This window comes from Hemiscyllium ocellatum, chromosome 1, assembly GCF_020745735.1.
Source record: "Hemiscyllium ocellatum isolate sHemOce1 chromosome 1, sHemOce1.pat.X.cur, whole genome shotgun sequence".
Lineage (NCBI taxonomy): Eukaryota > Metazoa > Chordata > Chondrichthyes > Orectolobiformes > Hemiscylliidae > Hemiscyllium > Hemiscyllium ocellatum.
Genome location: NC_083401.1, coordinates 63,603,422 through 63,629,558, shown reverse-complemented (window position 1 = coordinate 63,629,558; position 26,137 = coordinate 63,603,422). Strand labels below are relative to the sequence as shown.

The window sequence follows — 26,137 nt, the reverse complement described above, 5'->3', positions numbered from 1 at the left end:
CTGTTCATGCTACATTCCCCTGAGAGTCCATCATCCCCTATATTTTCAAAAACAGCAGACTTGTTGACATGGAGATAGCCACAGAAGACTCCTGCACGACCTGCCTACTCCTCCTACATTTCCTGGAGTTAACCCATATACCTGACTGTATCTATGGCTTTTCTCCCTTCCTATAACTGCCATCCATTTCACCCCCTAGCTCTTATAAAGTCCTTATTGCCTCTAACTGCTGCTCCAACCGATCCATGTGATATGATAGGATTCACAAGCAAAGACACTTCTTGCGGACATAATTATCAGTAATTTGGAAACTCTCCTTAAACTCCCACATCCAACAAGAAGAGCATATCACTCTACGAAAGGCCATCTTTGCTCCTTCACAATCTACAGACCCAGAAAATAGCATTGTCTTTTTTCTCTTAAAAATGCTTGAGGCTAACTTAGTTCTTATGGTTTATATTTTTAAAATTTAATCAAGATATAGATCTCAATAAAACATGTAATCAAGAAAGAACCCACTCTAGTCACTACTTGACTTACAGAAAAATTACACTTAAAAACAATGCATTTATCTGTTCCTGTGCTATGAGCTCTCCCACACAGGTTCCTCCAAGGTCAGCTGTGAATTTTGCTAGATGCAGTCTGATGTCCAGAGATGCATGAACTCAAACAGCAAAGGTAAAAACTGTGCAGATTCACTGCTGTCAGTTATCAGTGTAGGTTTCTTTCTCTTTCTCCCTCATGTGGTTGCTGCCTTTTGTGTGTCTTCCACTTTTTAAAAGTGCCATTGTTTTGAACTTATTTCCCTAAAGTTCCAAAACGATGCATATAAAACAGTAATTGCTGCTCCTGGAGTTTGAGGAAATCACCTCTAACACCTAACATACCTCAAGATAGGAGCAGCTATTATAGCCACAGCCTTTTCCCATCCTCCATCTTAGATTACCCATTTGCACACATTTTAATGAGGGTTTACAGTCTTGGAGTAGAGTTTGAGGTGAACAATCCAGTGCATTAGAAATATGCATAAAATAGAAAAAATAGATTGGTGTAGCAGCAACAAGGTGGACTTTGATTCAGGGAGACAAATCTCATACCGTCTAGAAGATCAGCCAGTGTGTGTAGCTTCAGTCAGAGTGAAACGAAGTACTGTTATCATAGCAGTCTCCAAAAGGTCAATGCTGGGGAAAATGTCCTATCCTAAATGCTGCAGAGAAAAGCCCCTCAGAAGCAGAAAACTGCTGCAAATTGAGGGTGTGGTATAACTCTTTGAAAGGTCACTAAGTACAAAAGATCAAAACACAGTTACAGCTGTGCCAAATGAACAAAGAAATGTAAAAAAAAGAAGACTGGGTGACCACTATTCATCGAGGTTTGAGTATCTGTAAGGTTGTTGTTGGTAAAAAGGTTTAATCTGTATTTCTGATGTTCTTTGTAAGACTACTCTAAATAATTCTTGCATTGTGTATCATAACTCTCTCTTTTCTTTTGTTTAATCAATTTATCTGTTCTTCTGTTTAAAGTACATTGTCTTTTTCATATGAATATGTCAAGTCACTGACTGTAGCAGTAAACAAATAGCAAAATAAGACTTATGATCTATCAAGCCAGATTTTATCTTGAATTGTCTCGTAAAACCATCAATTGGGATCATAACACATCTTGTCAGAGAGCAGGTAGAGCTATCTGTACATTTATTGGTTTATGAAATAAAAATACATTCTAAAAAGGTTAGTTTCCGGGATATATGTATAAAAGTTTTACATCAGTGATATGTTAATGTTTAAAGTGTGACATCTGATCTGAACAGACGTGCTAATTCAAAAGCACATAAATATGAAAAATAGATTTTCCTTTACAATATTAAAACTTCCCTTCACAAACCTCATGAATTATTGTCACAATTTTTAGCTATTATTTAATATCAACATTTCATCTTGAAACTGTCCATATACTCATTTCTAATATAAATATTCTTACATTAATGTTCATCAGACACAAAGGAGCCCAGATTTCCGTTTTGGAGGTAGGAATCAAGAAGGGAACACTTCCCAAGGTCACAATCCTATCTGTACTATAAACAAAAATATTGGCAGTCACAACAGGTCAGGCAGCATGTGTGGAGAGAGAGCAAGCTGATGTTTTAATGGTGGGTGGTTGGGAATGGGCTAGAATTATTGAGGCTGAATTCTGTTTGTAATTTTTATTAATGACTTGGAAGAGGGAGTCGAAGGGTGGGCCAGACAATTTGCAGATGGTACGAAGATTGGTGGAGTTGTGGATAGTGAGGAGGGCTGCTGTCGGCTACAAAGGGACTTAGATATGATGCAGAGCTGGGCTGAGGAGTGGCAGTTGGAATTCAACCCTGTCAAGTGTGAGGTTGTCCATTTTGGAAGGACAAATAAGAATGAAGAATACAGCGTTAACGGTAGGGTTCTTAGTAAGCTGGAGGAGCAGAGGGATCTTGGGGTCTATGTTCATAGATCTTTGAAAGTTGCCACTCAGGTGGATAGAGCTGTAAGAAGGCCTATGGTGTATTAACGTTCATTAGCAGAGGGATTGAATTCAAGAGTCATGAGGTGATGTTTGCAGCTGTACAGGACCTTGGTAAGGCCACATTTGGAGTACTGTGTGCAGTTCTGGTCGCCTCACTTTAGGAAAGATGGGGAAGCTTTGGAGAGGGTGCAGAGGAGATTTACCAGGATGTTGCCTGGAATGGAGAATAGGTTATACGAGGATAGGTTGAGATTGTTAGGCCTTTTCTCATTGGAACGGCGAAGGATGAGGGGTAACTTGATAGAGGTTTATAAGATGATCAAGGGAATAGATAGACAGTCAGAGACTTTTTCTCCGGGTAAACAGAGTGTTACAAAGGGGTATAAATTTAAGGAGAAGAGTGGAAGGTATTAGGGGCGATGTCAGGGGTAGGTTCTTTACCCAGAGAGTGGTGGGGGCATGGAATGCGCTGCCTGTGGGAGTGGCAAAGTCAGAATCATTGGTGACCTTTAAGCAGCAATTGGATAGGTACATGGATAGGTGCTTAAGCTAGGACAAATGTTTGGCACAACATCGTGGGCTGAAGGGCCGGTTCTGTGCTGTATTGTTCTATGTTCTGTGGAGGTAAATGCTGTAAATGGAGGTTAATGCTGTAAAGGACAGATTAAAAGACCTGCTTCCATTTACTGTGACATAGACCCAGTTGACAAGAGCAGTGTGACCTCCCCTTGCCTTTAACGTCTGCACTCATTCATCCCATACCTCCTTAATGCAAACCCTCATACGTTTTCAACACATATACCTCATTCACTCACCTCACACCTACAGTAGAAGCAACCACAGATCAGTAAGATATTGGGAAAATGTTGAAGAATGCAAAATCAAAATTCTTTTAATATATATCAGTGTAAATACCAAAGTTTTCAATATCTCTTAACAATCGTGTTCATGACTCCTAATAAGTAGAATTCCTTAATGGTGTTTGGAAGACACCAAGAATTTATAAAGAATTGAATGAATATACTAACAAAATCCCTTGTGTTGAATCTATTGAAAGTTTTAAAGACAGCCAAAAGCTGACCAGCAGTAAACTTTTTGAAGCAGCCTAACAGATGGCTGAGTTAAATTTTAAAGGTAGTCAAAAGCTCAGTCTTCTTTCATAGCTTTACAACAATTGGAGGACTAGCCTGGATATCAAAGCCAGTGAAAGCTCATCCATTTGCCAAACCTTTAAAGATGTCAAACAGATGGTTGAACTGAATGTCCAGGAAACAAATCAAAGATATAGGTACATTTCACACCATTATTTCTGGGTTTCAACTCATTACAATTCAAAATCACATTTTATCAATAGATTCTTATGCATCTGAAGACTTTCTGACTTCAACAGTATATTAGCATTGCAGAGGAAAGCAATACTGTTTAGAAGCTTGCTCTCAGTGTCCACCCATCTTCAAAATGCAAGAATGTACATTTAGAGTCATTGACTCATATCGCACAAACACAGGCCCTTTGGCCCAACTCATCTATGCTAACTAGGTCTCCGAAACTGAACAAATCCCATTTGCCTGCATTTGGCCCATTTCCCTCTACAGAGGAACCTCAATTATTTGGCATTCAATTATCCGGAATTCAATTAACCAAACAAAATACTCCCCACCCATGTCCTTCAGATAATCCAGGTTCCTCTGTAAATCTTTCCTAACCATGTAACTGTCCAAACGTCTTTTAAATGTTGTAGTTGTATCTCCCTCTATTACTCCCTCTGGCAGCTCAATCCATATATACACTACCCTCTGTGTGTTGCTCTCAGGTCCCTTTTAAGTGTTTTCCCTCTTACCTTCACCCTATGCCCTTTAGATTTGGACTCCCCTTCCCTGGGGAGAAAACTTGGACTATTCACCTTATCTTTGCTCTTTATGATTTTATAAACCTCTATAAGATCACCTCGCAGCCACTTATTCCCAGCTGATCCAGTCTCTCCTTGTAACTCAAACGTCCAATCTTGATAACATCCTTGTAAATCTTTTTTGCACCCTTTCCAGTTTAGTAACATCCTTCCTGCAGCAGGGCGACCAGAATTGTATGTGGTGTTCCAAATGTGGCCTTACCGGTGTCTTTTACAGCTGTAACATGATGTCCCATTTCTGTACTCAGTGCTCTGATCAAGGAAGGCAAGTATGCCAAATGCCTTCTTTACCTCCCTGTCTACCTGCGACTCCACTTTCAAGAAACTATGCACCTGCCATGCTTTGTATTACCAAAATGCAACACCTCACATTTATGTAAATTAAATTCCATGTGCTATTCCTCAGCCCACTGGCCCACTTGATCACAACCAATTGTATTTTTGAATAACCTTTTCACTGTCCACCATACCCCCAATTTTGGTGTCATTCACAAACTCACTAACCATGCCTCCTATATTCTCATCCAAATCGTTTATATCAATGACAAACAACAGTGGACCCAACATCGATCCTTTGGTACGCAGGTGGTCACAAGCCTCCAGTCTAAACAACTACCCTTTACCACCACCCTCCATCTCCTATTGTCAAGCCAATTTTGTATCCAATTGGCTAGGTCTCCCTGGATCCCACTTGATTCAACCCTACTAACCAGCATACCATGCAGAACCTTGCCAAACAGTGTTCCCTACTCCTGTCAGCCTTGCCCATTAGTGAGTAACAATTTATGTTATATGAACAAAAGGTGCTCATTATAAGTAATCTAACTCTTATCAGTTGAGGTGTGATAATGAAGAATCCACCAGAGAACTATTGTGTCTATGTTGTTAGTTAGTTCAAAGCGCGCACAATGCTTGGACATGTCTCTTTTTTTATGCAGAAGGCAAGCTAAATGGATGACACAAAGCTTCACCATCCTCTCTTCTCAGCAATGCACAAGTTTCACAATGCTCGTCATTCCCTTGTTTAAATGCCAGATGTTAGAGTTGACGACTTGGCAACAACATTATTTAATGATCGCTTACCTTTTCAAAATAAAGCCTTGTCATCACCCTTTGAATTAATTACAAATAATAACATATAATATATGGTACAGTGTTTTATTATGATGTGAAGTCAGCAACATGTTTTGTGCTTAATCCTGACTGGGTTCCCAACTCCATCTATGTTATGCTGATAGTGTACCAAATTGTATAAAACATGATGCCTCCAAAATCTCCCCAGCTAAGTGAAAATTGCTAAATGTCAAAATTCCCACAATGTGGTCTGTAATGTTGAGACATAAGTATGCAAGCTCCTGACTCACAGTTATACAGCACTCTGATGAGCATTGCCAGTGCCAACTTGGGAGTGTGAATCCCTGGTTCAAGCCCTGAATATAGTTTCTAAAGCCCCCCGCAATGCACCAAGATGGGACAGTCCAGGTCCACTCCATTCCCATTAATGGCACTTTATTGCAGGGCATATAGCTTCTTGTGCACACAGAAACTTTTTCAATTTTTGTCTCTTTCTCCTGATTTATCACACTTTTTTCATGCAATACACAGAACGTCGACTATGATTTCTATTCTCAGACCTCTCCCTAATATTTCATGCAGCCTGTTTCTACTTCATTTTGGTCCACACTCAAATCTCAGTTGCACTGTCTATGGCTGCAAATGATTATCCATTTGACCCTGAGATTTGCTTTACCTATCTCACTTTTATTTTTCATGGTCCTATAATGGCTGGTTTTAAACTTATTCCAACAATTCCTCATGCTCTTTCACATTGTAACCAAGTATGATCCCTCCAGCTCCATATCTGATATCTCTGATCTCAAACCCCATCATGACTCATTGCTTCATTATTTGTTTAGATTAGATTCCCTACATTATGGAAACAGATCCTTCGGCCCAACAATTCCACACCGACCCTCCAAAGAGTAACCCACCCAGACCCATTCCCCTACCCTATATTCACCCCTGACTAATGCACCTAACACTATGGGCAATTTAGCATGGCCAATTCACCTGACCTGCACATCTTTGGACTGTGGGAAGAAACCGGAGCACCCAGAGCAATCCCACGCAGACACTGGGAGAATGTGCAAACTCCACACAGATAGTAGCCTGAGATGGGAATCAAACCCGGGTCCATGGCGCTGTGAGGCAGCACTGATAACCACTGAGCCACCATGCCACCCCCTGCACTTGATCCATATTCTACTATGCACCATATTTTAAGTGCACCACATACTATTCTGATCGCCCTGCTGTAGGAAGGTGGCAATTAAACTGGAAAGGGTGCAAAAAAGATTGACAAAGATGTTACCAAGACTGGAACACTTGAGTTACAGAGAGAGACTGAATTGGCTCGGACTTTTTCCCCAGGAGTATAGGTGATCTTATAGAGGTTTATAGAATCATAAGGAGCAAATCTAAGAAGTTGCTACCCCATAATATGGAAATAATAGAGTAAACTAAAAATTCAATTTGAACAAGGAAAGAAAATTGAAAATTATTGGAGCAGTGTGCTGCTACAAATAAATTAATAATTTATTGGCGCAGGATCATTCACAGAATCGATAAATCCATAAAGTGACTGGAAATAGCAAATTATAGAAAAATTATATCGCACTGAACATGATAAAATTAAGTGCAAAATTTGGTTGTGATTAATTAATAAACTTGTACACAAGTTGAAACACCAACTAATCAGTGAAATAAAGGAGCCATTAGCAAAAACAAATAAATGAATACACACCAGCAGATATGTGAGAGGGTATGGGGATAACGCCAGAGATTGACACAAGGTCATAATGAAGGAGGAGAAAGTGAGAACTGTGGATGCTGGAGATCAGAGTCGAAAGAGTGGTGAAGGAAAAGCACAGCAGGTCAGGTAGCATCTGAGGAGCAGGAGAATCGACATTTCGGGCATCATTCCTGATGAAGAGCTTATGCCCGAAATGTCGATCCTCCTGCTCCTTGAATCCTGTCTGCTCTTGGAAGGCTGTGCTTTACCAGCACCACAGTCTCAACACGGTCATAATGCTTGTTTACCAAGCTGATATAGGCATGAAGAACTGAATGGCCTCCTGTTGCGCCATTTCATTTTTTATGATTCTGGGAAATACAGCTGGATTGGGAGAGGATTGGATGACTCACGGGAGGAGAATAGAGGAACAAGCCACTAAATTAAAGGAACAACAGATACAGCACAAGAAATGGAATATCAGAAACTTATGAATGCTAAATACCATAGCACAGCAGATATATCATCAAATTACATTATCAATGATAACAACAGACATTTCCTTCATATGTATAATTCCTTTTAACAACAATCACTGGAGTTCATACTCCTATTTCAGAATGTTTCTCATGATTTGGAGTCATCAATCAAATTTTAAAATGACAAAGATTCAATTTTAATAATGGAAGCCACTGAAATCAGTCATGAGTATTCGAGGAATTGGAATAATGAAGTGATGTCTAAAGTAGCCTTCTATCAAGATTATGATTAAAAAACACAAAAAGAGTTTGATGAGCATAGGTTGAATTATAAGAATGACATAGAGAAGAATAATTAGAAAGAAATTAAAATGAAGAAATATAGAATGAAAGGAAATGGCTTTTAAAAGGAGCTTGCAGGAAACAATGCATTCTCAAAAAAAAGACCAAAGGGAAAACAAATGAGAAACAGGCACATTGAAAAAACACATGGGGAACAGATTTTAAAAAAACACAAGAATCGACTTTGACAAAAAAAGCACAAATAGGCATTTAACTAAAAGTGAAAGAAGCAGATCTTTAAGAATAGTCAAATAGAAACATGATACATTGAAGGTTTAATAAACAAAGTGATAAAAGTAAAACAGGGTTCAAAGAGGATTAGAAGAACAGATAAAGTGAAATGAACTTGGAATGGGGCTCGGAAGAAATAATTGAGGAAAAAGAGTGAATCTTAGCTTTTTGATCAGCGATGCCTTTTCAATCATATAATGTTCTATCTTTCACTGCTTTCGCCTGTTTCTTCCCCTTTTCCTGTTGATAATATTTTATCACAATTTGTTTTTCACTCAGCCTTCTGCTTCAGTTCCAAGAAACTTCATTGCTGTTATTTTTGTCTACAACTTGGACTTCCCCCACTTCCTATAATATTAATTTAAATTCTTCACACTGCTCTATTATCGCCCCTGAGGTCCCAGAACTAACTCCAATGCCTCAAAAGTGTGAAATTTTCTTTTTACTGCTGCATGAACCCTGAAGCCATACACATGTTTCACCAATCTTCCTCTGTTCAATCTGTCTAGTGCCTTTCACGGGGACAAATCCAAGATGAGCATTTTTCAAGTTTTATTTTTGAATCTGTTGCTTATTTCATAATATTTTATCTGCAAACCCTCCTATATACTCCGAATTATCTGTTTGCTCCAGCATGGACTATGACTTTTGTCTGCTCTTCTTCACATACTCAAATTCTTTTTCCACTTAAACCACTTAGGGGTGGCATGGTGGCTCAGTGGTTTGCACTGCTGCCTCATAGCACCAGAGACCCAGGTTCCATCCCAGCCTCGGGGGACTGTCAGTGTGGAGTTTGCACATCTCCCCATGTCTGCACAGGTTTGTTCTAGGTGCTCAGGTTTCCTCCCACAATTCACACATATGCAAGTCAGGTGAATTGGCTAGGCTAAACTGCCCATAGGGTAGGGGAATTGGTCTGGGTGGGTTACTCTTCAGAGGGTCGGTGGGGACCTGCTGGGCCAAAGGGCCTGTTTTCATACAGTATGCAATCTAATCTAAAAATAACATCTTTCATACTGGAACAAGTGAGACTGCATAATAGTGGGAGCTCATCTACAGCTACATGTTTGGGGAGACATTTTTGGAGCCAGGAAGAGCAACTGAAGTTCTGGCCTTTGTGTTTTACAAGTTGGCCATTAAACTAATTCAAGGAAATTGTATTTTGGCTAGTATTGTGATTAGAAAGCTTCGCTAAAGGAAAGCCTAATTCTTTTTAATGACACTAAGTGACCATCTCATTGTTTTTCTGTTCCTAAAAGGAAAACATAAAGAAAAATTATAACACTTACATATTTCTGCATCCCTTCATTCTTCTTCCCATTAAGATGACCTTGTGGGAATGCCAGTTTGCTAACTAAGTGTGGTCTATACTCTGCCTAATATAAACAGCCAAAGCAACATGGTATTTCGTTTGATCAGCCAATTTATGCTTGCTAAATCTAAAGCAAATGTTACATGTGCTTGGAATCAGCATCTGGTGCAAAATGGAATAATGGTTGGTGTTTTTTTCATGTGTTTTGTTTAATTTTCCATCTTTTTTATGTCTCTAATTTATCATAGGAGTTACTGGATTTGTGAGCATTGATAAAAATGGTGATCGAGACATTGACTTTAGTCTGTGGGACATGACCAACATTGAAACTGGGAAGTATAAGGTTAGTATTTTGCAGTATTTTTATGTCAGATGTGTAAATATTTGTTTCTCAAGTGTGGCTTGGATAAACTGAAACAACAGTGATGCTCTCTTGTTTCCAATGCATGCTCCCCAGAGTACTTGTGGAATTACTGAATATATGTTCATATCTATTTAAATGGAAAAATCTCTGTTACCATGGCTACAATAAACCTTTCGTTATTTAGCGGGAAGTGTTCAGATGGAAGAATAGTTTCTCACAGAGGCCCAATTAAATAGGAATTAAATATGAAGATAGGATGTGGGGTGTAGGCCAAAACACATTAGAATATTAGGGAACTATTTTCTCCCAATAGGACGTGACCCTATCCAGAAATGTTTCCTGCCCAATATAATGAGCATTGAACTTTACCATCATTCTCAAGTTCAGCTTCATTCAGATAATTTAGGTGAGCTACTGGCAGATTGGAAACAATTCAGATTGGGGATTTATTTGCTAAGAAGTAGGAGGTATTGAACAGTTGCAAGATTTAAAATTCTAATATAACTTAAATTGCCAAGTATCACTTCAGCTGTGCAAAGCTTACTTGGTGATTGTACTGAAACATGTGCAATCCTGAAGGGGCTTAGCAGGATGGGCACCAAGAGGAAGTTCCATCTAGTGTGGGAACTAGAAAGAAAGGACAAATTTTAGGACCAAAACATATTAGATGAGGAGATGAGGAATGCTTATATTTTCTAAAAGGGCTGTTAGTCTGTGGGATACACTTCCCCCAGGAGGATGTAAGGGCTGAATCATTGAATTGATTTAAGGTGGGCTTAGACAAATCTTTATCTGAAAAAGGCATCAATGTTTAATGCAGGGTGGGTGGGCTAACTGGAAGGTAGAGTTGAGATCACCATCTAATCAGCCATGATGTTGTTGAGTGCTGTAGCAGGCTGAAAATGTTGAATGACATACTCATGCTCTTAAGTTGAATATTCCTATATTACTATCGTCCAGATATCACTGATGTCCATCATAGATTCATATGTTAGGAGTTGGCCACAGATGTCTGGATGGAGAGGGAAATCCTTTCAAACTTGCTGAGATAGGGGCTCAAAGAGAGCTGCTGAGAGATATTGAAGAAGATGACCTGTGCCGTTGTATTTAGAACGTACCCCCTTTGTATTGGAAGACCGCATATTGACCTTAGTAAGTGGGAACATTTTTGCCTGTGAACATTATTAGGTTAACTGGTCACCAAATGGGACAGAATTTCCCTCACCCTTGAAGGTCATGGATGATGGTACAGGCTGGGGAAAACATGGTCAAAATGGAAAAATTTGAATTTCAATGGCAAGAATAAAAAGTTTGATTTTCCACCTATGGTGTTGACTGCGAGACTAGAAAAGTGTTGTTGCGATGGTTTTAACTTAACTTGGCAGGGGTGTGGGAACCATATGAAAGCTTCCACATTCTTTCTATAATGAGCTGACCAGAATTGAATGAATATTCCAAGTGTGGTCTAACCAGGGCTCTATAGAGCTGCAGCATAACCTCGCAGCTCTTAAATTCAATCCCCCACTAATGGAAGCTAATACGCCACACGCCTTCTTAATAACCCTATCATCCTGGGTGGTAGGTTTGAGGGATCTATGGACAATGACCCCCAAGATCGCTCTGTTCCTCCACACTACCAAGAATTCTGCATTCAAATTTGACCTTCCAAAATGAATCACTTCACACTTTTCCAAGTTGAACTCCACCTGCCATACCCAGGTCTGTATCCTGTCAATGTCACATTGCAACCTATAACAGCACTATCCACTACTCACTTGACCTTCATGGAATCAGCAAATTTACTAACCCATTCTTCGAACTTCTTCATCCAAGTCATTTATAAAAATCACAAAGAGCAGAGGTCCCAGAACAGATCCCTGCAGAACACCACTGGTCACTGAGTTCCAGGCTGAATACTTTCCATCTACTACCATCTTCTGTCTTCTATGGGCCAACCAATCCTATATCCAGACAGCCATATTTCCCTGGATCCCATGCTTCCTTACTTTCTGAATGAGCCCACCGTAGGGAGCCTTATCAAACGCCTTGCTAAGATCCCTGTACACCACATCCACGTCTCTACCATTATCAACATATTTTGTCACATCTTCAAAGAATTCAGTAAGTTTGAGAGTTAAGACCTGCTACGCACAAAGTCATGCTGATTATCTCTAAGCAAACTATAGTTTTCTAAGTAATCAAAAATCCTGTCTGTCAGAATCCTCTCCAATAATTTACCTACCACAGACATAAGATTGACTGGTCTGTAATTCCCAGGATTATCCCTATTCCCTTTATTGAACAAGGGAATAATGTTTTCTACCCTCAAATCATTTGGTACTACTCCAGTGGACAGTGAGGATGCAAAGACCATCATCGCCAAAGGCGCAGCAATCTCTTGCCTTGCTTCCTGTAGTAACCTTAGGTATATCCCATCTGAACCAGGGACTTATCTATCCTTATGTTTTTCAAACATTTCAGCACATCCTTCTTCTTAACATCAACCTATTCGAGCATATCAACCAGTTTCATGCTGTCCTTACAAATAACAAGGTCCCTCTCAGTAGTGAATACTGAAGCAAAATATTCATTAAGGACTGAAAATGTGTTACTGGTTAAAGTACAGCAGGTTAGGCAGCATCCAAGGAACAGGAAATTCGATGTTTCGGGCCAGAGCCCTTCATCAGGATTCATTAAGGACCACCCCTACCTCCTCCGACTCCAGGCACAAGTTCCCTCCACTATCCCTGATTGGCCTTACCCTCATCTGGCCATCCTATTGTTCCTTACATAAGTGTAGAATGCCTTAGAGTTTTCCTTCATCCTAACTGCTAAAGCTTTTTGAAGCCCCCTTCTAGTCCACCTAAGTCATAGAGTCACAGAGATGTACAGCATGGAATTCTTCAGTTCCTTCCTGGCTACTTTGTGACCCTATAGAGCCTAGTCTGAACCTTGCCTCCTCAACCTTAAATAAGCTTCCTTTTTCTTCTTAACTAGATTTTCCACATCCCTTGTCACCCAAGGTTCCTTCACCCTACCATCCCTTCCTTCCCTCAGTGAGACAAATGTATCCTACACTATCAGCAGGTGCTCCCTAAACAACCTCCGCAGTTCTATCTTGCATTTTCCTGAGAACATCTGTTCCCAATTTAGGTGCCCCAGTTCCTGCCTAATAACAGTGCAATTCTCCATCCCCCAATTAAATACTCTCCCATACCATCTGCTCCTATCCACTCCTCTTACCTTTTCCTTTTGGAAAGTTAAATTTGAATGCAGAATTTTTGATAGTGTGGAGGAACAGAGCGATCTTGGGGTTCTTGTCCATAGATCCCTCAAACCTACCTCCCAAGTTGATAGTAAAGGCCAGGTTGTTATGATCACTTTCACCAAAATTCTTTCCCACTGAGAAATCTGACTCCTGGCCTGGTTGGTTGCTAAGCACCGTATCCAATATGCCCTCCTCTCTAATCGGCCTATCTACATATTGAGTCATGAATCCTTCCTGGACACGCCTGACAAAATCTGTTCCATCCAAACTATTTGAACTAAGGAGGTTCCAATCACTATTAGGGAAGTTAAAGTCACCTATGATAACAACCCTGTTGCTTCTGCATCTTTCCAGAATCTGCATCTTTCCAGAATCTGCCTCCCAATCTGCTCCTCCATGTCTCTGTTGCTATGGTGGGGAGACTGTAGAAAACTCCCAATACAGTGACCACTCCTCTCCTGTTTCTGCCTTCCACCCATATTGACTCTGTAAATGAACCCTCCTCAATGATAATCTGTGAAATTATCCCTGATTAGCAATGGACCCCCTCATCTCTTTTACCCCCCCCCCATTCCTTTTGAAAAATCTAAACCCTGGAACATCCAACAACCATTCCTGCCCTTGTAGTGTCCAAATCTCTGTAATGGCCACACGTCATAGTTCCAAGTACTGATCCATGCTTCAAGTTCATCATCCTTATTCCTGATGCTTCTTGTGTTAAAATAGGCACACTTCAACCCATCACACTGATGCAATCTTGCCCTGTCAACTGTCTGTCCTTCCTCACAGACTCTTTGCATGCTGTATCTGGCTGTTCACTAGCTACTGTATCCTCAGATCCATAGCTCCAGTTCCCCTCCCCTGTCAAACTAGTTTAAATCCTTCCAAAGAGCTCTAATAAACCTCCTGCCCAGGATATTGGTGTCCCTCCAGTTCAGATGCAACCTGTCCTTCTTGTACAGGTCTCACCCTCCCTAGAAGCTATCCCAATGATCCACATATCTGAAGCCCTCCCTCCTACATCAGCCGTGCAGCCATGTGTTCATCTACACTTCCTCTGTGTTCCTAGCCTCACTAGCACATGGCACCGGTAGTAACCCTGAGATTAGTACTCTGCTTGTCCTGCCTTTTAGCTTCCAACCTCACTCCCTATATTCACTTTCCAGGTCGTCATCCCTTTTCCTAGCTATGTCATTGGTACCAATGTGCATCATGACTTCTGGCTGCTCTCCCTCCCCTTTAAGAATCCTGTAGACTCGACCCAAGACATCCCTGACCCTGGCACTCAGGAGTCAATATAACATCCAGGAGTTGAAATCTTACTTGCTAATTTTCTACCCAGAACCCTTTATTCTGATTGCAGGACTACAACCCTGTACCTACCTAAGTCATTGGTACCAATGTGGACTGTGACTTCTGGCTGTTCATTCTCCCCCATAGCTAGTCTGTGACATTGTTGACCCTGGCACTATAGTGTCAACACACCAACCTGAAGTCACATCTCTTGCCACAGAATTGTCTGTCTGTTTCTTTAACAAATAAATCCCTTGTCACTGTATCCTTTCTTCTTCGCTCCTGTCGAGCCAAGTTGCTTTGGAGTGGGACCCTGGAGGAATCCTGTTTTTCCTGGACTGCCTAGTGGTCACCCATTCCATCTCTGAGTCCAGGCCTTTAACCTATGGCGTGATTAACTCTCTGAATATGTTATTGAGATAACTCTCAGCCTGACTGTTATGCCACAGTGAATCCAGCCACCACTTGAGCTCTGAAATCCAGAGCTCAAAGTTCTGCCATCAGCAGCCCTTCCTGCACATGTAGTTGTCCAGGAAACCATTAAGGTCTAATGGCCTCCTACATACTACAGGTAAAAAATGAGGTCTGCAGATGCTGGAGATCACAGCTGAAAATGTGTTGCTGGTTAAAGCACAGCAGGTTAGGCAGCATCCAAGGAACAGGAAATTCGACGTTTCGGGCATAAGCCCTTCATCCTACATACTACAGGTCACATATTCAACTCGACCAAGCTGCGCTGTCATGTCTTAACTTTACTTCCTGCTCACTTTATTCAGCTTTGAATTATTTATGTTGTTTTATTGTATTGGCCCTGACTTTCCCTTCTTCCTGGTGTTTCTCAGTTAAATCCAAGTGTAGCTCATTCTTTAAAAATAATGGTGTTCTAATTCACTGCAATGTAAAGAGGCCCAAATGACTTGGTTCTTACTCACTAATAAAGATATGAAAATAGTGTAGAAGAAAACGCACCTGCTCCCCTCCCTTTACCAAACTCCGTACACACACACAGGCTTTATTGGAAGCACTTCAGTTCCCTCTCTCGTGGAGTTCCCACTTTGAGCTAAATTTGCAGCTGTACTCACTTGGGCTCTGTCTCTGGCTCAGGTGAAGTCTCCCTCACAGTGACCATTTGCCCTTACAACCACATCCACAAAGTGTGACAACTGGCATGCACCAGCCTCACCACATCCTTATGACACATCTCCTACTCACTTCTAATACAGTTCACTACTTCAGTATCTCTTTATAGAGATACCTTTCATTGCTATGCAGATATCAGGCCACTTAGTACACAGGGACAGACTCAACATGTGTGGCGCTGGTAAAGCACAGCAGGTCAGACAGCATCCAAGGAACAGGAGAATCGACGTTTTGGGCATAAGCCTTTCATCAGGCACAGAAGGACAGACACCCGTCTCATGCATTAGAACAGGTGCTTCTCAGAGCTCTTAGTTTGCTGTCTTAGTGTTCTCTCACTTTGTGCCTCCCTGCATTCTCACAGCATCTCTGCCTTGCCTTGCCTTTTTGCACATTTCTGTCACCAACAGCCTCGTAATGTTCCGTATCATCACAGTCTGGGAAATAGGCCACAGTCGGTCCTGCAGGTCTGGAGTACCCAGTCTGGGACCAGGAGGGAGGTTGGTTGGGAAGCTCCATGGGTATTAGTCAGGGGTCTGGTCAAATTGTGGCTGTCTTTCCAAGTCAGCTAGGCGATTGGTTATCAGTCCTGAATCAGCTCAATGAAAGTAAAGAGGCGTTAATAGTTGTCACTGCTGTGGAGGGTAAATTGGGCATTTACTTGTGAGATTAGATTAAATTAGATTTGATTCCCTACAGCGTGGAAACAGGCCCTTCAGCCCAACAAGTTCACACCGACCGTCCAAGAGTGACCCACCGAGACCCATTTCCCTTGACTAATGCAGCTAACACTATAGGCAATTTAGCCTGGCCAATTCACCTAATCTGCACATCTTTGGACTGTGGGAGAAAACTGGAGCATCCGGAGGAAATCCATGCAGACACAGGGAGAATATGCAAACTCCACACAGACAGTCATCCAAGGTTGGAATCGAACCTGGGACCGCGGTGCTGTGAGGCAGCAGTGCTAACCACTGTACCACCGTGCCGCCCCCAAGGACAGCTGGGATGTGCTGGGATGTAAAGGGAACAACAATTGTGCCAGGTGGCAACTCAAGATATACAGATGGGAGATGGTAGTGCATTAAAATGGGTGACAGGAGTTACTGTGGGAGGTAGGATCATCGATAGTGAACACCACCCTGCCTTTGACAGGGAAACAGTTCATCACAATGTTTGGCATAACTAAGCTATAGGCTTGGGGTTGAAAGTTGAAATGAGACTTGAGAGGGAACGTAGAGAAACGGAGGGAGTGCAAGGAAGAAAGGAAAATGTTTGGCTCGGGGAGCAATCGGATAGTTGGGGGTCACCTTGATTAACAGGCTGAGCCTGTGACTCACATTGCAAAGCACACCCTTGTTGCCTTTTCTTCTTATGTGAATCACAAATGTACATTGAAAATGAAAAATGACTGCCATACAGATGGAGTGGAGTAAGTGGATTTCTTTCCACCTGCGATCAAGTGAGGCCCTTGATCAAGGGCATTTGCAACAATCAGATGCTTGCATAGTACAGGTTTCAGACATCTGGAATCATAGAGCTCTGCATGGGAAGCACATGCAGTGACCAAGCATTTGGAATAGAAATCCTGACTACACACCACCTTCACTAGTCATTGCACATTGATCATTGTCATCTCTGGGAAGCAGAAGCAACTGCATAACAACTTCGTAAGGGCCACTCACAGGTTGCAATTCACAAAGACAATCCAGAGCCCCAAACACACCAGTGCATGGACTTGAATTCTTCTCGCTTTGAACTATCAGCATTTGACAACACCCTTTCATGTACATAGCTGTGTTGCTTGGGTGATGTGGGGAAGACACGTTTCAGCAATCCTACCACGTTTACAGTTACTGTACTTGTATGGCATACATTGCTGCATACATTGGAATAAGATCTATAGTGTCAGATGTCCATATATCTCCATTCCTTGACTCTCCTTGTCAGAGCCACATATTACTGTATCACAGATTATTCTAAACTCTCAATTGTGTGTTATACAAATGCTGAATGCTCACATTATTAAGGATCTGTTCAGTTTCTGATATTCTCCACACAGGTTCATAGGAACCATGACCAAGGGATCCAGTCACAGTAGGGGTTATTGTTGCTATGACTGTGGTATAACAAGGGCACAGAGACATTGAAATGGAACCATCAAACATCGAGCAAGCCTGGGACCAACGGCACATATCAGCAGCTGCTGAACAGCTTCAATGTGAGACAATAACTGCTGAAACTCCCCTCAGACCAGGTCCAGGAGGCCCAGAGGCTGCCGTCCGACATGCCATTTCTTCCAGATGATTGAGGTGCATTCCACCATAAACTGTCGATATCCTATGGCGCCATCACAGTACACTGCTATCTGATGGAGTGAGACCCGCGAATGGGGTGGGCACTCAATGTAACAGCTTCAATTGGCTGCATCCAATGGGTCATTGAGGATCTCTGCGAGATCTCATGACTCTCTCCCTGCAAATGTTTCAAGGCTGTAACCCATGCAGTTTGTACCAAATCACATTGACTCATCTTGTCTCACTGCATCACAGTCAGTTCTGCAGCCTGGGCAGTTGGTTTTGTGAACATAGCTGACTTCTCCTAGGACCATAGTGCTATAGTTTGTACGTAGAATCACATTGCAAGCACAATATCACAATGCAATAGAACAGGCTTCAATGCACAAGTCGCCTGTGATCATCGGTGCTCCATCTTAGAGGTTTGTGTCAAGTACTTGGAAGTTGCCATGGTGCCTATACCCTTGAGAATTCTCATGTTCTTTCTTCACTTGAAGGGCGGGATGTCTTACAAGGATGGCTTCAGGGAACAATGTCTACCCTACGTAACTTGGCTGATGACTCCATTATGTAGTCCCTAACTGAAGTCGAATATCAATACAATGCAGTACATTCTTTCTCCAAGGCAATGGTGAAGCAACTTATAGGCCTCCTGATGATAAAATGACAAATCTTGAACAGTGAGGAGGCTGGTGGGGGTGGGAGTATCTTTCAGTACTGTCCAGACAGATTGTGCCACATAAACCCTCAATGCTGTACCCTGCACCCCTGGAACAGGCAAAGAGGGGATGTGATGGAAGCTGAAGAGCTGGGAGAGTGGCAGCTGTCTTCCTGAGTATCTTGAGCAGGACAAACTTCACATTCCACCGTGACAGAGTTGTGGAACATAAGGCAAAAGAAACCAGCCTTCCTTCCATTGACTCTGGCTATACTTCCTGCTGCCTTGGGAAATCAGCCAACGCAATCAAAGATCCTTCCGACCCCGGGAGGAGTCTCTTCCACCCTCTTCCATCGGGCAGAAGATACAAAAGTTTGAAAACACGTACCAACAGATTCAAGAACAGCTTCATTCCCACTGTTATCAGACTTATGAATGAACCTCTCATAAATTAGAGTTGCTCTTTCTCCGCATCTTCTCTGTAAACTATATTCTACATTCTGCTGTATTGCCCTGATGTAAGGTATGACTTGTCTGGTTAGCACGCAATACAATACTTTTCACTGTACTTCAGTACACGTAGAATAATAAATGAATCAAATCTTTTTCTTGTGCACTGCCATTAATTTCACTGTCACTCCTGACATTTAATCAGGTAATTGCTAAAACACGTTTCCACAGCCACATCACATTCCTCAGTGACTGCCTCCTGCTCTGACTCAAGTTTCATCCTTCATGATTTGAATCCACCCAGGATCATAGGTAACTCCCTGATGTTCACCATTCCACAGACAGCTGTTCTCGTCGCATCCTGAGATCCACACGCAGCGCCATGCGTTCTCATATGTGCACTTTCGACCTCTCTGTCCAGCATAGCCACTTCACAGTTCCACTTCATCCCCTGGCTCATTCAACACGTTAATAAGAAACTTTTCCTTTCAGTCATGAAGAAGCACAAGCTGCAACAACTTCAGGATATCCACAGCCCTTCGGAACCTTCCTCCCCTCCCCTTCCCTCTGACACCATCCCTACTCCCAACCCAGCTCTCTGATGCTGAATGTTCTGTCTTCAGTGAAAGTCTCAGTTTTATCCCTCTGCATCCCCATCTTAATGAATTTCAGGCATGACATGACGTTGAACTCTTCTTCCACTGCCTTCACCTCCATGCCCATTTCCTTGAACAAGAGTCCTCTCCCCAGCCCACAGATGCCTTCACCCACTTCCAACACTCTCCCTTCACCTGGACTACTCTCTCTGCCCTTTTACCTGAACTTAACCTCTTCATTGAGAATTGTTGATGTGACATTGGTCGCCTCAATTTTTCTGTCCCATCCCTCCCCAACACTCATGCAAACTGACTGCACTCCATGCTGTCAGATCCAACCTTGACTTTGTAATTAAACCTGCTGAGAAGGGTGGTGCTATTGTAATCTGATAGACTAACCTCTACATTGCAGAGGCTGAGTGCCAGCTCCCAGATATCTCCCCCTGGTCCATGACTCCACCACGGAACATCATGTCAACTGCGGTCACGAACTTCATTTCATCTGGTAATCTCTCCCCCTCACAGCTCACTTCTACCTCCTTCCCAAAATTTACAAACAGGACTGTTTGGGCAGACTCATTGTTTCTACCTGCTCTTCCCCTACAGAACTCATCTCTTCCTACCACGACTTGGTCTTTTCTCCCCTCGTCCAGTCCCTGCCCACTTGCATTTACGATTCCTCTGACCCTTTACGTCAGTTCTGAGGAACTCGACCTGAAATGTTAACTCTGATATCACTGCACAGATGTGGTCAAACCTGCTGAGCAATTTCTGTTTTTGATTCAAATCAAATTAGGCAATGCTTAGCTGATGCACGCTTGATGTGAGCTTGTCAAGGCCATCATTCATTGACTGTAAATTTGTTGTTGATCGAAAGGCAAGTAACCATGTAAATGTTTCTGGTTGGCTTTTCCTTTACTTTCCTATTATAGAGTCATAGAGTCCTACAGCATGGAGACAAGCGCTTTGGCCCAAACTGGTCCATGCTGACCAAAATGTCCATCCACACTAATCCTACTACCCTGCATTTGGCCCATATCCTTCTAGTCCTTTCCTGCCTATGTATTGGTTCAAATGCCTTTTAAATATTGTTAATGTACCTGCCTCAACCACAGTCTGCTGTTAGCTCATTCCATACCCGAAACCCCTCTGTGTAAAACAATTGCCTCTCAGTTTCCCTTTCATTCTTTCCCCTCTAACTTTAAACTGATGCCCTCTAGTCCTCGATTTCCCAAACCTGGGAAAAAGACTATTCACCCTATCCATGCCTCTCATGATCTTAGATTGTTCAATAAAAGTTATTGTTACATCAGTTTGGAGGTTTGTTTTCACAATATGTGACCCTCCTACATTGAGGATTAATGAGGTGTTATGTTTGCTGGGTGTTGGGGAAATGGTAGTGCACTCTCAGGGTTCTAATATTGTATGGCAGTAACAACGGGGAACCTGGGCAGCTTCATTCTCGCAGACGCAGTTACAATGAGAGTCGATGAAACAGCTGATGATGTAAAGAGATTGTGAGACGCTGTTTCCAATGAAGCATCACCTAAGTGTCCTCAGAAGATTTTCACTTTTTGTTTCGTTTCGACTTCATGTAATGTGAAGACCAATTCTTGGTGGCAGCATATTGCCAGTGGCACCAGTTCAGTCAAGTCCTGACAACAGCGAATACTTTTGCACCTGGTGATCACATGATTGCACAGTGCTGTAAGGATGGGTTACATACATAATGAAGCGAGCAGCGCAGACTTATATAAGGTAACTCTATTAAGCTCAGCGAAATCCCCTGAGAATTTACCTTAACCAGGTTTTTGGTGAAATGCAGCCCATTAGGTAGGTTGTTAACAAAATTGGGTTTCGCTTGTCCACAACACAGATTTCAGACACAGAAGTCAATAGTTCTTCCAAGGTTTAACATCATCAATGTCTACCAGAAAGGGCGAAATTTGCTGGATTCCAGAAATTGCAATGAAGTTCCCAAAATTTCCAACAGCCTCTCCAGATAACGGAGTACTGCATTGAAAGTAGATGCTGGAAAATTGCTGCATTTTGATTTGGAGTCCTGAGTAATTTTCACAAGTCCTTGTTGGAAATATTTTAGAGGGTGCACTGTAAATGATTTCACCTTTGTTTCTTTTCTTTTAGTATAATTGACATTGTTTAGTTGTTAAGTATGACTGATTTGTTAAAGTAAAATAGGGCTGATTTAAATGTTTTCCTTTATGTTGTACAGGTTGTGGCTCACTATTTGGGAGTGAAAAGGCAGATCTATTGGATTCCTAATGTAGAGATTCACTGGCCATCAGGCTCTGTTCCTCTAGACAACCCACCATGTGTGTTTGAAACTGATCTTGCTTCCTGCAAGCAGGGTAATGTATTGATTTTTATTAGACAATGTTTTGAAGGCCTCCAATTTCTGTATCAATGCCTATTACAATGTAATAAAATAAGAAACAATGTACAAACACTAAGGATGAATAGGTAGACCATACCCAAACTCTGCAAATTTAAAATGGAGAATATCGAGCTGTACTAATCAATTATTTAATTTGAAAGCAGTTTCTTTGATCGTTAATCCCCTTGACCTCTTCAGACGCAGCATTGGTTGCATAGCAAAATGTTCTCAGGGACTGCTTCCAGTAAAATATCGTATTAACAACTGACAAAAATCAATATTGCTGGAAAAGCTCAGCAGGTCTGGCAGCATCTGTGGAGAGAAATCAGATTTAAAACTTTAGGGCCAATGATCCTTCCTCAAATCTGGACCTCCAGTTCTGTGGAAGCGTCATTTAAACCAAAACATTAAATCTGATTTCTGTCCACAGATGCTGCCAAACCTGCTGAGCTTTTCCAGCAATATCGATGTTTGTCTCTGATTTACAGAATGTGCAGCTCTTTCAGTTTTCATACAACAATTTTTAGGTTGAAGATCTACTGCAATTCCTGTTGAGCATTGACGATGAAAAGTGTTGCATTTAGCATAGTACAGAGTTATACACTTTTTCAGATTTGAATTTTTCAGTTGCTTGAGTTTTGTGAAGTTTTTCATTTGTATTGCTAACAAACCTACTATTTTGACTAATCACGGTGGAGATTACTATTAGATCTATAAATTAAACCTGCAGTTGGTCAACAAGTCAACACTGAAAAAAGAGTAATTTTGTTGAAAGGGTTTTGTTTGCACAATGATAGGAAGTATCCTTGTTGATTCAGACCCTGAAATACCAATATCATGATTGCAACTTTGTACCATTGTGGAAAATTAACTGACAGCAAGAGTTGATTTCTTTCTTCAGCTCACATCATAACAGAATTTTTCCTTCAAAATACCTGGATATGTTTGATGGAATACAAAGCCTTGTCCTAAATTAGGGTAAAACCTGTTATTGATTTTTCACATATTAATTAGAATGGGCACAAATTAGAATGAGCAACTTTTGCCAAATTACCAGTAAGTGCTATGACCCAGCCAAGCTTTGAACATTAAGACTGTTAAGGGGAAAATCTGTAATGGGCAGAATTGAGGCTGGAAAATAATAAAGGGATGCATTCCTTTATTATTCTTCCTCAGTTAATGCATTCAGGCCAAATAGATAGTGCAAAACATCTTTACTCTGATGCAAACTGGGTAACCACTGTGAAAATGTTGACAATGATATAACTGCCCTGTGAAACTGGGAAGCTTGCATTGGATTTGTGCCTGATAAATAAATGGGTTATTGTTCAGAAGTCTCCGCTATGTAATTTAGAACAGGAGAAGACCAATTCACATCATCTTGAAGTCATTACATCTTTGGAAGAAAAATAAGTAGCTTTTACTCCTCCAAAACAATCTAAAGTGTTTTTCAAGCTAAATATGTGATAAACAGAAAGGTGCTACTATATAACTAACTAACCAATAAAAACAAAGACTCATTCTTAATTCATTTGTAATATTTTCCTCGTTTTGCTTTCTTAGCTACGTTCTCTCCACTTGGGATAGTTGCACTGGGAACAGGCCTCACGCTAGCAATTTTTGGAATCTCCAGCTTTCTGGTTTATCGGTATAGTATTTCGAGTTTTGCTAAATTCAATCTAAAAATATCTGAATTTTTTTGATTTTTGGTGAAAAAAATTACATTAGGCAATTAACGTTTTCTGATATGAAAGCTGATTAAGAATTATTGTCTCTTCAAATTGTAAAGTATGTTCAACATTAAATAATGGTGCATATCCCGATTTTACTTGTCTAAACACTATTAACTACCACAGTGATGTATTTATAAGTGGTACATATGTGATTCAGTAATGTATGATTTAGTAAAGGATGTTCATACCAATATTTAAAATGGTACTTAACTAGGAAACTAAAGCTGGAGAAGGACCTGGCCAGTATGATGTGGCGAATCCGCTGGGAGGAACTCCAAATGGGAAACAGTGATAAATTCCGGAAGAGTGCTGGTAGCAGGCTGACCTTATCACTGGTAAGTGCACAGATAACTTTTTTCTTTGTGAAAATGCCCTAATCTTGCAGAATCCCAGTTTCATTGACTCAAGAAGATGAAAGTAACTAACATTCTGTATGACAGTACTGTAACTTGTTCATGGACTGCTTAATGATGTGAATTGTTCATGGCTAGTCTGGAGTAAATGGACCAGGGACAGGTGCGATCTGAAGCCTGTTGGCAGAGATGTCGTGTTACAATCAGAATTCTCTTGCACACTTAATTCAGAATTTAATGACACACCAGCTAATATTCCAGCAAGATTATAGATCATCTATCAGGACTGTAAATGATTGAAATGTCAAGGTACACATTGGGAGAACTGTTTCCAATGCAACATGTTCAACCCTTGACTTTCACTGCTGACAAAATGCCTGGATTTGTGTATGGATTAGAAATCAAAGTAAGGTAAAACAAGGCAGAATTGCTACACTATTATAGTGTGGATGAAGGGCAAAGTGCTGAAACACAAGGCAAGACAGAGCTGCTATAAGCGTCCAGAAATGCAGAGTTGTTGAGTATTAAAAGAGTGAGTGAGGGACCCCATGATGTGCTCTGGTCTCATCTGCAAGCTGGACATCTGTCCCTGTGTGCACAGTGTAATGTAGAGCCTTAGAATGAATGGTGCCAAACAGCAACATTAAAATGCAGAAGTGAATGTGGATTAGAGACATGCCATGATGAGATGTTGGTGCAAGGTGTCCAACGTGGAGATTTGGAGGAGCAAGACTCCTGTTCTGATTTGGACTTGGTGCCTAATTTCTATCCTATGGGTGGGAAAATGGGAGTCTGCATATTAATAACTCGGTGTGATTAGGTAGTAATAGAAATGCAGAAAATAGGAGTAGGATCAGGCCATTTAGCCCTTTGAGCCTACTCCGCCATTCCACGTGGCCATGGCTGATCATCCAACTCAGTACCCTGCTCCCACTTTCTCCTTATACTCTGTGGGCAGCATGGTGGCACTGCTGCCTCACAGCACCTGAAACCTGGGTTCAATTCCCGACTCAGGCGACAGACTGTGTGGAGTTTGCACTTTCTCCCCGTGTCTGCGTGGGTTTCCTCTGGGTGCTCTGGTTTCCTCCCACAATCCAAAGATTGCAGTTCAGGTAAATTGGCCATGCTAAATTGCCTGTAGTGTTAGGTAAGGGGTATGGATGGGTTGCGCTTCGGCAGGTCGGTGTGGACTTGAAGGGCCTGTTTCCACACTGTAAGTAATCTAATCTCTTCGATCCCTTTAGCCCTAAGAATTATATACATCTGTTTTCTGAAAACGTTCAATGATTTTGTCTCAACTACGTTTTGTGACAGAGAATTCCACCAGTTTCACCAGTTTATTCACCTCAGTTCCAAATGGCCTACCCTGTGTCCTTAATTTGTGACCCTTGGTTCTGGACTCCTAATTAGTAAAAACATCCTTCCTGCATTTACTCCTGTCTATTCGTGGTTTCTATGAGAGGCTTCTCATTCTTCTAAACACCAATAAATATGAACTGATCCAGTCCCCCTTCATTTGTCAGCCCTGCTGGCTTAGCATTCATTGCACTCCCTCCACAGTCAGAACATTATTCTTCAGATAAGGAGACCAAAACTGCACACACTACTCCAGGTGGGGTGTCACAAAGACCCTATCTAATTGCAGCAAGACATCCCTGCTACAGTACACAAGACCTCTCCCTTTGAAGGCCTTTTGGCTTTTTCACTGCCTGGTGCATGTTTATTTTCAGTAACTGGTGTATAAGGACACTCAGATCTTGTTGCATCTTCCCCTTTCACAATCTATCGTCATCCAGGTCCATGTGTCTTGCCATTCTGTTTTTGTTACCGAAGTGGATAACCTCATATGGTCCACGTTATACTTCATCAGCCGTGCAGTTCCCCACTTATCCAAATCACATTGAAGCATCTGTGCATCCTCCTCATAGCTCACCCTTCCACTCAACTTTGTGTTATCTGCAAACTTGGAGATATTACATCTATTTGCCTCATCTAAATCATTGATATATATTGAGAATAGCTGAAGTCCAAGC

The 26,137-nt window shown here is 41.5% G+C and overlaps 1 protein-coding gene across 1 annotated transcript in view; it reads left to right on the top strand.

Moving 5' to 3' along the window:
* Nucleotides 1-26,137, top strand: part of npr2 (natriuretic peptide receptor 2) — a 176,706-nt gene that overhangs the window by 55,087 nt on the left and 95,482 nt on the right. Inside the window, exons 6-9 of the mRNA XM_060821360.1 lie at nucleotides 9,809-9,903; nucleotides 21,857-21,992; nucleotides 23,582-23,666; nucleotides 23,966-24,086. Of these exons, the coding sequence (XP_060677343.1) occupies nucleotides 9,809-9,903; nucleotides 21,857-21,992; nucleotides 23,582-23,666; nucleotides 23,966-24,086 (437 nt within the window). The remainder of the gene's footprint in view (nucleotides 1-9,808; nucleotides 9,904-21,856; nucleotides 21,993-23,581; nucleotides 23,667-23,965; nucleotides 24,087-26,137) is intronic.